Here is a 16,008-nt window from a genome sequence, read left to right on the forward strand (position 1 = left end):
ATCTCACAGAGATGTCCAGGTCATCCACGGAAGTTAACACCTCGACAGGAGCATCTTCTGATGAGAAGAGTTGAAGAAAATCGCCATGCAAGTACACTCCAGTTAGTTAAAAAAGTAGAAAGCCAAACTTGGGTGATTGTTTCCGTGACACAATATGGCGTATGCTGCAGAGGAATGGCATGCATGGGTGTCGTCCACGAAGGAAGCCCTTTCCTAAAGCCCATGCACAAAAAAGCCTGCCTAGAATTTGCCAGGGCCCATGCTGAAAAAGAAGACTACTGGGACTATGTATTCTGGAGTGATGAGACCAAGATAAATGTTTTTGGAATGGATCACTTCAAAACTGTATGGCATTACAAAGGTGAGGTGTACGAAGAAAAATCCATGGTGCCTACAGTGAAACATGGTGGTGGCAGTGTCCTTCTGTGGGGCTGCAGGAGTGCTGCTGGTGTCAGGGAACTGCATTTCATTGATGGTATCATGAATTCACAGATGTACTTCTCTATATTGAAAGAGAAGATGCTACTATCACTCTGTACCCTTGGTCGTTGTGCACTTTTCCAACATGACAATGATCCAAAACACATATCTAAGGCCACTGTTGCATTTCTGAAGAAAAACAGTGTGAAAGTGATTCAGTGGCCAAGTATGTCTCCTAGTCTGAACCCAATCGAATGTCTATAGGGAATTCTGAAGAGACAAGATGTGCATCACTCTCCATCCAGCATCCAGGCTCTAAAAGAGGTCGTTCTTGAAGAATGGAAAAAGATAGATGTAGCAATAAATCGCCAACTTGTTCATTCCATGCCTAGAAGACATGGTGCTGCCCTTGCAAATCATGGAGGTCATACAAAATACTAGCATCAGTCGTTTTTGTTATCCAAGTTATATTATTTACCTTACTTTCATGTAATGAGCTTAAAAAATGTTCTAAAAAAAAAAGTCAAAATTTTGGAAATTGTTCTTGTGTTCATTGAGATATTGATTAAAATCTTACTTTTAAAAGGGGTGTACTCATTTATGCTGAGCACTGTATGTTATTACATGGGAATATACCAACATTGGATGATTCCCATTCACCTACAGCACAGTTTGCACTTTATGAACTTTTTGGACTTTTTCTGAGACTGATGAGTTTGTTTGAATTATTCATTATTACACATCTGTTTCATGTTTTATGACACTTTGTTGTTTGATACTTTTAGCGCTGCACTCTTTGTATATTAATAATTTTGAATATAGGATTAGTCACCTTTGTTCTAGCAGCTCCACCTCTTAAGCGCTTACTGAGATTTTACTATATAAAAAATGTAATATATTGCAGCTTACCAATCTTTATTGTGGTGGCTGTATTTCATTTCATTTTGAGGCTCTTTTCTTTTCACCCAGTGATTTGGCCAGTAACACACACCTATATTATGGGGACTCCACTCTATGAAGGAACAACGGAGCCACTCTTGGACAGCAACTTTTTCACCCTCTGGAGAGTGTAGCATTAGGTGCACTTGCAAATTTAGAAGGATTCGACTATTAATCATATACTGTGGTTACTAGCAAGAGAAGAAATGTAAATCTAACTACCCAGAGATCTCTACCTACAATTAGGATAACTATGCTTGACAGAGCTGACCACCTGTAAATATTTATCATATATACATATATTTTCATCTCTTAGGGCTCATTCACACCAGCCCAGTCACTAAATCAATTCATTTTAGCTTGCAGACTGATGCCAGTTCTGTGTGGTGGCGTTTTTGTTTTTTTTTATTTATTTTTTACAGTATTTAAATGTCATAAAGTGGCCGTTGTGGTGCGGTGATTGACAGAGACTCGGGTGAGCTCTGGTGCAAAAAATTGCAGACATACTGCATTTTTCCTTACCTCTCTACTCCTTGTGGTACAAATGGGGCACATAGAAAACAACTGTTTTCTATATGCCCATGTGAACACATGTTGTTCTGCCACCAGCAAGATACTAAAGAAGTTTTTGTCCGCAATATCAGATTTAACCACAAGATGGAGCCAATGGTAAATTTACTGTTTTTGCAGAAACTAGAAACTGTTCACCTTTAACAAAAGCTCCCATCATTCTTCAGTCTAAGGAAGAGAAATAGGTGCATCCTGGGAACCCAGACTCCATCTTAGAGGCTGAAAGAAGGAACCAGCTATGTTGGACTAAAACTTGCATCCGCTAAATGCAGCATCACTGGTGAGAATTACTTATTGCCATCTACAGCCTAGCTTATTCATTGTATTTCTGTATACTATATATACTGATTATAAGTATCTGTTTTTGTTTTTTCTCAACAGTTTTACCCACCCTGTTTAGTTAATAAAGATTCAAGATTACACTCAGTCTGGCTTATTGCAGTAGGTAAACCCACATGGGGGAGAAATTGGGACTTTGCGATAACATAAAGGATAAATGGCTTATTGCAGAACAGGAGGGTTTAGCTGCATGTTGAGCTACACACCGGGAAACGTGTAGCGGGGACAGAACCCGTGTTGATCAGGGGCAAAAAATATGCATTGATCACATGCAGAAAAATGCATGTTATCTCCATGCATAGGGGCTTATTTACTAATGGCAAATAGACTTGTTGTAAAGGAATTTTCACTTCCATCATTCGAACATGCCCAAGTAAAAAATGTTTTTTTTCCTTGAATGTAATTGGGTATTCTTTGCAAAGTTAAAGTGTTACTAAACCCACAACAGTAAAATCAGTCTGTATATGCAGTAAAGCATGCTTGTTATACTCTTGCTTGTTTGATCCTGTCCTCTCTTCTTCCACTGTCCCCAATCTCTATATTCTGATAAGACAGAGCTTTTGGATTCACTCTGCACATGCTCAGTTTGGTGTGTATTGCAAGAGTTTTTTTTAATTTTTTTTCTTGGGAGGGTGTATGTAATCAGCACAGGGCCAATCAGCACTGTCCAGACAGAGGGTCTGGGTTCCTGCAGCCTCATAGGACAGTCAAAGCAGCTTTACAAGCTTTAACCATGCACTGATAAAAGTCACAAGACTGCGATATACTGCTGATGAGAAAAGGTATTTAGCTGTTTATATTTACTAAAATAATTGCATTTCCATGTTCTGTATACTGTGGGAGATCAGATATAGTGAATACAGGGTCTTGGGTTTAGTAACACTTTAAATTTCCCCACCTTCACTAAGCTTGGGAAGGAATGCCCTTGCAAAGTGGACAGTCTGTTTGCCTTTAGTAAATGAACCCTACTGTGTGAACTAGCCCTATTGACTACATGTTTTTGTTGGGCTGTATTTCATTTTTTAAATGCAATTTGTAGCATCTTAGGGCGGCTTCACACTGATCCGCTACTCTTTGGCCGCGCAGGAGCAGCGTAGTGTACCCGCAGTTTTGTTGCGGGATAGCTGCGCTTTGCCAGACATTTCAATTTTACATCCAGTGGTTTTGGTGAGCTTTCAGAAAGTCCTGCATGCAGGCTTTTTGGTACTCTTACAGAAAACATACCAAAACCTTGGATCTAAAAGGTCTTAGTCTATGGCAAAAAGGTCATAAGTCTAGGGCAAAACGCAGCTAACCCACTGCCCTTTGCCAAGGTACACTGTGCTGTGGCCAAAGCGCAGCTGCTCTAAGATTATTGCTTACATGGAAGTAATAGTGGACTTTGGCATTTTGTATTCGATTATGTTGATGTTCCCAATACATTTCTCTTATTTGACTAAACTTTCTTTTATGCATGGCCTATTATAACCAGATAATATATGTATACTTAGGAAAAGTTCATATTTAAATGTCCTTTTTTTGGGGCAACCTCAACGTCTTAAGTATAGATAATATTTTATTTGCAGCAGCAGATGTATCAGTTGGCTTGTGAACTAAATGATTTCTTTATTCTGCCAGTTGGTCTCCTCCTCTGAGCTTTCTCCGTCCTTGGACTCTCTCCATTCCCATTTTCTATCTGGAAACTTGCTGGCTATCATCAGGTGCTGTCCTTCAGGATAACTATAAAGATAGGAGAGTGTAGAGTGCACAGCCCCTCCAGCTAGGAAGGCCGGACTGTACATCACATCGTACTGACTATGCTTCCTGCGACTCTCAAACTATGCTGTGGCATTTCTCATCAGCCTCTCCGCAGCCTGACCGGTACTGTATCTTGTTCTTATCATTGTATATGCAAGCCCGTGATATGTATTATTTTTGTATGGCTCATGGCTGGCATTTTAACAAACATATTTTACTTATAATTACATTTTCATTTTATTTAAAAGGATAATCATGTTTCTAAAACATATAGGGGTTGATTTTCTAAAACTGGAGAGTGCAAAATCTGGTGCAGCTGTACTTAGAAACCAATCATCTTCTAGGTTTTATTGTCCAAATCTTATTTAAACAAGCTGAAGTTAGAAGCTATCATGCACAGCCGCACCACATTTTGTATTCTGCAGTTTTAGCAAACCAAACCAATAGGCTCTATTAATATATCCATTGATACTAAGCAACTTTGCAAATATAAACTCTTACTTCTGCTTTACTTGTGCTTAAAGACCTGTCATCAGAGGTCCTGGTTAGTGTAAATATTGCTTTGTTTACAGTCAGCCTGTCTGCGCTGATCAACAGTCAATGTAGACAGAGACGTGTCTGTAGACCAGGACTGAAAAGAACAGGGAAGATATCTTCTCCTTAAACCTCAAAATATCACTTATGGTTAGGTGCCCTAAATTATGTTTTTAAATGGAGGTGTGCTCAAATATACATGGAAAAGCAGATAACCCTCCCCTGCCTGCCTATGCTTCATCCCATGTATTTCTGACAGCTAGCTGTGAAAATCAAAATGTACAGATAGAAATATCTCTGCTTCCCTCTTGTTGTCATTCCTGGTCTGCAGAATCATATGTGTTTCTTCATATTCTGGTCTTGGTCAACCCAGACAGCAAACAGAAAGAATGTAAACAAAACAATGTTTACTCTGGACTGGACCTGTAATGACAGCTCTCAAAAAATGATTGATATCCTCATTGATATGCCTGCTAAATATCCATTGTAATATTTTTTTGTGAATGGAAGATGTTCAGTATATTTAGTGCAGAGAAATCATTATGGAGCAAAAAGTGCAATCAAGAATAGAAATCAATAATCACCATTTTGTTTTCAGAATGTCAGGAACTGTTGAAATGGTAATTAATTTGTTATTTGTCAGGGGATACTGCATTTTGCACATTGTTTCTTTGTGTACTACATTATTATATTAGACCAGGGGTCACCAAACTTTTTAAGCAAAGGGCCAGTTTACTGTCCTTCAGACTTTAGGAGGGCCAGTGAGAGTAGAAAGTAGAAGTGCCTCGGACTTGGTGGTCAGTGGGAGTAAACAAATGACATTGTCTCTGTGATCAGCAGGAGGATGAATCGTGCCCCATCATTGGTATCAGTGGGAGAAATAGTGCCCCATCGTTGGTGTCAGTAGCAAGAATAGTGCCACATCACTGGTGTCAGTGGCAAGAATAGTGTCCCCTTGTTTAGTGTCAATGGAAAGAATAGTGCCCAATCATTGGTGTCAGTGGGTGGGATTGTGCCCCATCACTGGTGTCCCTTGCATGAATAGTGCCCTATCCTTGGTGTCAGTGGAAAGATAGTGCCCAATAATTGGTGTCAGTGGGTGGGATGGTGCCCCATCATTGGTGTCCCTTGCATGAATAGTGTTCCAACATTTATATTAGTGGAAGGAAGTATGCCTCATCATTGGTGCCAGTAGAAGCAATAGGGCCCCACTGTTGTCATCAATAAGAGGAATTATGCCCCACTGTTGGTGCCAGTAGAAAGAATGGTGCTTCATCATTGGTGTTAGTAGGAGGAAATAATGCTTTGAATCCATGAGAGGAATAGTGTCCCAAGGGCCGCATAAAGGCAAGCAAAGGGCAGCATCTGGCCCTCGGACCACAGTTAGGAGACCACTGGATTAGACTATTAATGGTAATATTTAATAGAAATAACTAAATATAGTAAAATACGTTTCATTGTGCACAGAAAACTCTGTGACAACCTTTATTTTTATCCTTAAAGTATATCTAAAGCAAAACCTGTTGCTTTTAGTTTTGGATAGTGGAGAGGGATTAGAAAACCTGTCAGGTTTTTATTGCTGTCTGCGCTCTTGGTTTGGGAGGGTCACCCTCTCTATTTGTCCTTTTTACCGTTATCACCAAGAGTTAAAGTGAAAGAACATCAAAATTTTGGGGTTGTCACCAGAAAAGGAATAGAGGGGACACTAGTTCTGGTGACAACAATGGATTCTCTCACTTTGGAGGGATATCCTCTCACATCCTGTTTTGGTTATGGGACAGGAAATGAAGGGAAATCTCCCCAATTGGACATGGATGGCAAAAAACTCGTAGATTCACTAGACATCATAGCAGCATATTCTGTAAATTGTTTCTTTGGGAAGAATTACGCAGCAACTTGAGTTACTGGGCGCTTCTAATACAATCATATTTCATGCATACGCCCATATGCCTGCAAATACATTCATGAGCCTTTAGGTTTACCAAACCTGTGTAATGGGAAGAGCTATCCAAACATTTTATTCAACTTGTATCCAGTCATGTTGTATGTCAAGTTGCAATGTATGTTGTAAATGGTCATCTTTACAGTTTAGGTTTGAGGGCATTGTTAGTTTACAGTGGACCTTGCACCTCAGTGACAGGGTTCGCTTATTTAAGACCCCCCCCCCCTTTTTTTTTTCCTAAAGGGCTGGAAGAAAGTGCAAAAAAACAGTGGGGGGGGGTGGAGTTAGATGATATTTTTCCCTTTACCCCCCTGCAGTTTCTAAGTGAGGGTGATGTCGCGTCCCTGTAGGCATGGGCCAAAATGGTATGGATGCCGGAAACCAATGTGCCAACAAAATACACCGTCTAAACAAAAATGATGATATAATATAGGCATGATTCCTATAGTATCTAAATGTTGCTTGTTTTTCTTGCCTTTAGGTCTTCAGCAGCCTGCTGTTGGTGCATTTGGAAAAGAAATGTCAAAATTCATCTTAAGCAACGCGGACAACTGTTTCCAAAATATACCTCATTCCCTGCAGAATCTTCTATGTACGAAAATAGGTAATTATCAAAGCATGCTTTGAATGTGCCCTAGTGTATGTATTATGTAAAGCGTGGCCCCACCTTGCTGGAGCAGTAGGGTCATACTGCGGTTTTGAGGGTAGTGATGTCATTCCTGTAACATATTTAAAGTGATATTCAACCCAAAACCAAAAATGTAATATATCCCAGCTTACCAATCATTAGATGTGGTGGCTGCATCATTTTTTTCTTTGGCTTTTGTTCTCTATTTTCACCTTGTGATCTGGCCAGTAATTCACCTCCTGTATTAGTGAGACACAACTCTGGAGGGATGAGCACAGGAGGCACAACAGACAGCAGCATTGTCCGTCTGGGGGAGGCTAGTGTTAAATATATTAACAGATTTAGATACACCAACAAACGGAAGCCAAACTGCAGCTCACACTATATAATTAGTTAAAGCAAACAGTTTTTTTCCTTTTGGGATAAACATTTTGCATGAATAAGTAAAAGCTGATCATTATAAGCACCCCTGCCAGTGTTAAGTGGTTTGTCTCATCTATGTAAACTGATACATTCTACTGGAGAGTTTGAGATGTGAAAAAGAACAGATTTGCTGGCTGGATCACCAGATGAAAATAGAAGAAAGAAAGCCTAAAAAAGGAAATGAATACAGCCATTACCTGCCGTGTACACACGAGCGGAATGTCCGACAGAAAAAGTCAGACGGAAGATTGTCATCCTCTATTCCGATCATGTGTATGCCTCATCTGACTTTTTTTTTTTTTTTTTTTTAATTCTGACGGACCTAGAAATAGAACATGTTCTAAAACCGCTCGTCTGTATGCTGTTCCGACAGACCAAAAACGACGCATGCTCTGAAGCAAGTCCGAGACGGAAGCTACTGGCTATTGCACTTCCTTTTTTCTAGTCCCGTCATACGTGTTGTACGTCACCGTGTTCTGGATGGTTCTGGATGGTCAGACTTTGGTGTTTCCATATCAGACCTGAAGGGCCTGGTATGGATTTTAGGGGGACCCCCACGCAATTTTTTAAAAAAAATTTGTTTCGGAGTTCCCCTTTATATTCATACCAGACCCAAAGGGCCTGGTAATGGACTGGGGGGGGGGGGGGGGGGGGGATCCCCTGCTCTTTTTTTCAATGCGTTTTATCTATATTGCGGAAGACCCGACAATTCATTACAGCCACGATCAGTTTTAAATGACTTTATTTTCCTTTAGAAATGTCATTTTGCTGTGGTGCTGTTCTAAACATGGGAAAAATGCGCCACTTCACAGGCATACTATAGACACCCCCCAGGCACGATATTTACAGTGATATTTCATTTTTATTGTTTCACTTTAAGCATTAAAAAAATCACTGCTCCAGAAAAAACAGCCATTTAAACAAATAAATGTTTTCATTGATACATGTCCCCTGGAGCAGGACCCGGGTCCTCAAATACTTTTTATAAAAATACCTTGCATATAAGCCTTTAAAATGAGCACTTTTGATTATTCATGTTCGTGTCCCATAGACTTTAACGGTGTTCGTGTGTTCTGCCGAATTTTTTTCCTGTTCGGTATGTTCTGGTGCGAACCAAACTGGGGGGTGTTCAGATCATCCCTATTCTTAAGCTTAAAGATCAAACAATCCACAGACCACACGTCATAAATCCACATTGCCCTGAGGATGCTATTGGGCGAAATGTGTCAGTTGAAGTTGAGGCAGTGACGTCATCGTGCAGGGTCCTACTCAGGGGCGGCGTGCAGTCTGTGGATTGTTTGGTCTTTAAGCTTGTCTCTGTTTGTAATCTGTAAGTGCAGGGTATTATTAATTAATCTTTAACAAGCTCATGCGCTATGGTAGCTTGTATTTTGCATGTGAGTATGTAGCTTCTATGTGAGGATACTGGGTGGCAAGCATTTCAAAGCTCCAGAATCTGGAAACTGCGGCAGGATTTCAAGCCAGTCAGAGTGGGGTGGTGTTGCCGGAGGATCAAGATTAAGCATGTTTGTGCCCTATGTTTAGTGGTCGCAGGCTCTGGTAAGCATCCTGTTTGCTCACTGGTTTGGTGGTAGAGCACTGAAGTGGGTGTAAAGAGTTGGTGGAAGATCTGCAATGGTCTTGTGTATCCAGATGAACTTTTGATTTTTTATTTAATTGGTTTATTGCAAAATAGGTTGTCATTGCAGGAAGTAGAGCAGAATCCTCGCTCTAGCAGCTATCCTGGTCCCTGCTCTGCCCGACAGGGGCAATGTTACAGCCACTCCTTTCAGTCAGCAAAAAAGCCAAAGATAGCCAGGAATGAGCCAGCAAGCTGAGAAAACAGCTGGTATCTCCAGGTGATTGCCGGCAAGTTTCCAGGTATGCAAATGGATCAGACTAGAGGGTAGATTATAGATAGATTCAGGGCTTTTTTTCTCAAACAATAGGTGCTGGAACTCAACCACGACCCCTCAAACCCCCCCCCCCCACACACACACACCCTCCAAATTACATCAAATAGTGGGTGTGGTCAGTAAAATTTCATGAACAATAGGAGGGTCTTAAAGGGGCATTAACAGGATTGCATTACATAGAGAGTGCAGAGTTCATGGGGTTTACACACAGAGTGCAGAGCTGTCACTTGTAAAACACAGAAACCGGACTTCTGGGTTTACAAGTGATTGTGGTGAGCAGCCCCCCCCCCCAAGGGTCTGAGCCAGAGGTGGTGGATCCACCAAGTTCCCCCTGTAAAAAAAGCCCTGGATAGATTTATATAGATAGATAGATAGACAGATGTAGCAATAAGGCTGATTTACTAAAAGAGTAAGGTAAAGCTGGCCAAAAATTGATCAAATTTCAGCCAATTAAGCAGGAACCAGACGAATTTCAATCCATCTGTGGGCAGGCTTGTTGTACTGAAGTCAATTTATCCATCTACTTCAGTACAACCAGCCTGATGGGTGCAATCACTGGTGGAGAAACCTCCAGCTGTCAGAATGCAATAAGGCAGAGGGAGGGATTCCCTCAACAAGCAATTTTCTTTCCTTCCACCTGTGGTTGAAGAAACAAAAATTGCATAATGTATGGCCAGCCTAACTAAAGGAGTAAAGCTGGATACACGCTATACTTTTGTTGTTCGATTTCCTTTAGATTTACCTTCAACTACAAAGTGCAAGGGCCTGCTTGATTGCATACAAATTGAAAGTGTTTACTTTTGACCACCTATTATATGGTTTTAGTAAATCTAAAGGAAAAAAAATCTAAAGATAATTGTATAGTATGTATCCAGCTTTAGGCTCGATTCACATCTATGCATGTTGCTTTTGAGCGTTTCTGGAGGTTTTTTTTGTGATGCTTGCCACGTTTTTGAGCAGCGTTTTTACAGCGTTTTTGCGTTGTTTTTTTTTACAGTTTTTTTAGACTGTATACAGTCTAAAAAAAACCTGCCAAAAACGCATCAAAAACGCTGCAAAAACGCTGCACTTGCGTTTTTGATGCTGGTCCATTGAATTCTATTACATGCAAAATGCTGCATTTTGCATGAAAAAAAGTCCCTGACCCTTTCCAAAAACGCAGAGGTACAAAAAGATGTGATGTGAACGTGTTCCATAGGAAACCCATGTTAAAAAATTCCCATGCATTTCTGCAAAATGCATCAAAAAACGCACTAGTGTGAATGGAGCCTTAGGCTCGGTTCACACCTATAGGTGTGTGCGAGCCATGCTTGCTCGGGCAAAGCAGCCAATTCATTTGAATGGGCTGCCATGCCTGCTTTCCCACAGAAAAAGGTGTATGCAGCCAGCAGGGAAATGACATGGTTATTTTCCTGCAGTTCCTGTGGGTAGTTGTGAATCGCAGCGATACCCGCAGTCACCCGCATAGATGTAAAGTGAGCCTTACACAATAAGTTGAGTGAATTTTCACTTAAATTATCCAATTATGTAAAAAGCTAATTTCTGATTATTTCTTTCATCTGTACATGAATGGGTATTTAAAGCGGAACTCACTTAAGCTAAATTGTCCTACTTTGTGCTCTTGCACAAATGGTAAAAATGTAAAAGAAAAAAATCTACTATTGTTCTTTTTATTTGGTGAATTTTCCTTCACTATCAGTTTTCCAGCCTAGGCCGCTGCTTCCTGGGATTGCTACATCACAGCTATCCCAGGAGGAAGTGTGTTAGGCTTGTTTCACATGGTCTTCAGCTTGTATAAGAGCAGTGTGAACTGCAAGCTTTCAGCAGCTTTTAAAAGCCTTTGCCTTTTATTGTTCACAAGGATAACACCAAATACACCAACATATGGTCATGAGCCTGATCAGCCTGATCAATCATCAAGGTGTCCGTTTATGAAGCAGTGATCAGCGGTGATCCCGAGGATCACCGCTGATCACAGTCCATAAACAGTTTATGAAACAGTGATAATCGAGGGAGAACATGTTTGAACTTGTTCTCCCGCCGATTATCTCTACACACAGAGAATCCTCATTGAATGACAGTAACGGCCAGTTTATGAAGCGGTGATCTCACCGCTTCACTGGCGATCGGAGTCAGAATTCACACTCCCAGGTTCACCAGCTCAGAGGTGGTGAATCGGGGAGTGAAGAGGAAATCTGGGGGGATCTGAGGGGGAAGGAGGAAGATTTTTAACTTCCTTATGCCTCGTTCAGACCCCCCAACACTGTAAGCATGTCCCCCTGTCATATTTATGTGTATACATATATATACATATATACATATATACATATAATGTGTATATATATATATATATAATGTGTGTGTATATACATGTATATATAATGTGTGTGTGTGTATACATATGTATATAATGTAGGGGGACTCATTATTTTATTAACATTAATCGTCCGTGTATTGAGCGGTGATAATTTATCACCGCTTAATAAACTGACATCTCTGTATTTCTGGTGCTGTAATCTCGTAAAGTCTCACGAGATTCCAGTATCAGGGGCCGTTCTCCACTGTTTGAAGCATTTGTAGATCTCTTCACTCCTCCGAAGGTGAAGCGATCTACAAAGCTTCATAAACTGGCACACAGAGGAGAAAGATCTTCACTGTGAATGCCAGAGAACGAAGCAGTGAATAGATTTCACTGCTTCATAAACGGACACCCAAACCTTTTAAAAGCCGTTAAAGTGCCCTTTAGCTCCTCTTTGTAAATGATATTCACAGATCTTAATGGGAGTGCTGATTGTCACTTTAAACAATCTGCTAGATGGCTTTCAACAAGCTTTGAATAGTGCTGAAGCCTGCTAGCAGCTTGTTTTAAAGTAACAATCAGCACTCCCATTAAGATCTGTGTTCAACATTTACAGACTGGAGCTTAAGGGCGCTTTAAACGTTTTAACAAAGCTTGTTAAAATTTCTGCAAATGCTTTGTAAAAGCTTGATGTTCACACTGCTTGTACAAGCTGAAGCCTGTGTGAAGCAGGCCTTAGTAAGTCCCAGTTTGTGCACATGCGTGGAAGATGTCCCCATGTGTACAAATGCCGCTGAGCATTACAGTGCCCATCCACCAGAAGCTGGCGGCATTTGTGCGCACGCCCAGAAATCTACGTCATGTGCCCAGATGCACCGTGGTCTTTGCCAGCTCCCGAATACCTGGAAGAAGCTGGCAGAATATCTGCGCACGTGCCTTTTTTTTTTTTAAATGGCAGCAAGGAGCAGGGGCGGAGGGGGGGGGGTAATTTATAAGCAGTTGAGTTCCACTTTAAAGTGAACATGACAATGATTTATAGAGTACAGGATTCTCTTTACTAAATCAGCCATTTATTGTATAAAAAGACAACACATCTGCAGTGCTGGTAATATTCTTGTTCAGCTTCTGAAGGAAGAAATTATCAGTAGATTGTGAGAGCAGACTGTGTACAATTATATCATGGTGACAACTTTCAGTAGCTGCTGCTTTCGATTTCCATCATAGTGAATTGAAGAGCTTAAAAATCCTGGAGCAGAACCAGTTGGCCAAGCAGAAAATAAAATTACTATCTGGAGCCCTGTTTTTTCTTCATTTAAAATTACAGTTGAAAGGAGAATTGGCTAAACCCTTCAGTAACAACATTTCATGTTTATGCATAGGGTTATTAAAGGTAATTTACACGTGTATTAACCGCTTCAAAATTTTGGCTGCAATTTTTTTTTTTTTTTCTTTTAGGCAGAAGGACTTGAATTATGCAATAAGGAACGCTGGAACTGATTTGCTTTGCTGCCAATGGTCATATTCACAAACATTACACTAAAATGTATACAGGGTTTGGGCTTTGCACTAGAAAATTATGCAATACATGTGCTATACATAGTTTAACTGTACATAGTAAATTTCAGATCACTGCACAGACTGGGGAAATTAACCATGAAGTACTTACATTTGTGTGAAAAAGTATTTGCCCTCTTCCTGATTTTTTATTTTTTTTGCATATTCTCACACTTTAATGATTCAGATCATCAAACAAATGTTAATATTACACAAAGATAACCCGAGTAAATCCAAGATTCACGCTGAGAACCCTACTGCGCATCAGCGAGGCTCGCTCCTCTCTCCTACTGGCCAGGGGACAGGGGAAGGAGGAGGGAGGAGGAGGGAGCCACAGCCGTGGTGTCAATAGCCACGGCTGAGGCTCCCGAAAGTGGGAAAGGATACCTGTCAAAGACAGGTATCTTGTCCCCCCTCCACCCTGAAAGGTGCCAATTGTGACACCGGAGGAGGGGAGGAAACAGATGAGCGGAAGTTCCACTTTTGGGTGGAACTCCGCTTTAAGGGAAAAAAGCTGTTCAAACCTGCTTGGCCCTATGTGAAAAAGTAATTGCCCCCTTCCATGCTGAATCATGAATGAACTGTGATTAACCACAATTTTTTGGAAAGCTGAGTTACATTTCACTTGCCACACCCAGGCCTGATTACTGCCAGAACGGTTGAACCAAGAAATCACATAAATAGAAGCTGTCTGGCAAAGTGAAGCAAGCTAACAGATCACAAAAAGCCACGCATCCTGCCACAATCTAAAAAACATTCAAGAACAGATTAGAAACAGTAATGTATAAAGTAATGTACATGTATTGGTCTAGGAAGGGTTTTAAAGCCATATCTAAGGCTTTGGAACTCCAGTGAACTACGGGGAGAGCTATTATCCACAAATGGAGATAACTTGGAACAGCGGTGAACCTTCCCAGGAGTGGCTGGCCTACAAAAATTACTCCAAGAGCACAAAGACGACTCATCCAGGAGTTCATAAAAGAACCCAGGACAACATCTAAAGAACTTCAGGCCTAAATTGCCTGAAGTAAGATCAGTGTTCATGTTTCAACATTAAGAAAGAGACTGGGCAAAAATGGCATCCATGGGAGAGTTCCGAGGCCAAAGCCACTGCTGACCAAAAAGAACACAAAGGCTCATCTCACATTTACCAAAAAACATAGTGATTATCCCCAAGACTTTTAGGCAAATATTCTGTGGACTGATGAGACAAAAATTGTACTTTTTGGAAGGTGTGCGTACCGTTACATCTGGCATAAAACTAATAAAGAATTTTATAACAAGAACCGTCATACCAACAGTCAGACATGGTGGTGGTGGTAGCGTGATGGTCTGGGGCTGCTTTGCAGCTTCAGGACCTGGACGACTTAGCATAATTGATGGAACCATGAATTCTGAGCTCTACCAGAAAATCCTAAAGGAGAATGTCCAGCCATCAGTTTGTGACCTCAACCTCAAGTGCACTTGGGTTATGCAGCAGGACAATGATCCAAAACACAACAGCAAGTCCACCTTCAAATGGCTTAAACAAATTAAAATGTAGGTTTTGGAGTGGCCTAGTCAAAGCCTTAAATCCAATTAAGATGCTGTATCATGACCTTACACAGGCCGTTCATGCTGGAAAACCTTCCAATGTGGCTGAATTAAAACAATTCTTCAAAGAAGAGTGGGCCAAAATTGCTCCTCAGCACTGTGAAAGACTCATTGCCAGTTATCGCAAATGCTTGATTGCAGTTTTTTCCATCAAGGGTAGCACAACCTGTTATTAGGTTTAGAGGGCAATTACCTTTTTACATAAAGCTAGGCAGGTTTGGACAGCTTTTTTGCCTTAATAAATGAAGCCATCATTTAAAAACTGCATTTTGTATTTACTAAGATTATCTTTGTGTAATAATAAAATTTACTGATGATCTGAGTCATTTAAGTGTGACAAATATGCAAAATAAATAAAAATCAGAAAGGGGGCAAATACACCACTGTACATAGCATATCAATAAGTTTTTTTACTATATACAAGCTTACATAATGATATATGGTACAGTAGTGGAGTGCATTAACCCAAGATAAGTAACTTTAATTCAGATGGCCGCAACTTTTATTGGCCCTACCCTTGTCTTACACACATGAGGACATTTGGTTCCCAGTTTTGAGAGGCCAAAATTGAAAATCGATCTAAACCACATTGCTTCCTGAAATTCATTTTTAAACAATTTCCATGGTGCAAAATACACAATGACTCCCAGCGCTTAGAGTACTGCCCAAAAGTCTTGTGACACAACAGGCTATAGTTAGTAACAAGAGGACATCTGTCAGAAATGCTCACCTTGCACAGCGTTCTTCAGATCAGGAAAGCCAGTAGAAAACTAAAAAGAAAACACGCCTAGTGCATTGCCGGAAATTTTATTGTAAAAACTTGTAAAATGACAGAATGAATGCTCACAAAAGTAGAAAATAAATGAACATGATTGACGCTAGGCAAAGTCCAGTGCAGAAATTGTGTGACCTGACGTGCAATGCCTCAACGCTGGCTATCTGACACTATTCGGGAGCATGCTGGCCTGTATACATGTAGGGGGCCCGGGCATCCCGAGGGGCCTACCATGGCTGGAGCCCCCCCCAGGCTGCTTTGGCTGCTGTGCGGGGCAAAGTTTTCCTACTACTTTCCAGGTCCAGCCCGGCCAATTCAGCAGGGAAAGAAGAGGGTGGG

General features: G+C 40.8%; 1 protein-coding gene across 1 annotated transcript in view; it reads left to right on the forward strand.

Moving 5' to 3' along the window:
* The first annotated feature begins 3,967 nt into the window (after positions 1-3,967).
* The window catches only part of LOC141105317 (steroidogenic acute regulatory protein, mitochondrial-like), a 45,240-nt gene continuing 33,199 nt past the window's right edge, over positions 3,968-16,008 (forward strand). Inside the window, exons 1-2 of the mRNA XM_073595190.1 lie at positions 3,968-4,128; positions 6,963-7,085. Of these exons, the coding sequence (XP_073451291.1) occupies positions 4,065-4,128; positions 6,963-7,085 (187 nt within the window). The 5' untranslated portion in view covers positions 3,968-4,064. The remainder of the gene's footprint in view (positions 4,129-6,962; positions 7,086-16,008) is intronic.

The sequence above is a fragment of the Aquarana catesbeiana genome, linkage group LG08 (assembly GCF_042186555.1).
Source record: "Aquarana catesbeiana isolate 2022-GZ linkage group LG08, ASM4218655v1, whole genome shotgun sequence".
Classification (NCBI taxonomy): domain Eukaryota; kingdom Metazoa; phylum Chordata; class Amphibia; order Anura; family Ranidae; genus Aquarana; species Aquarana catesbeiana.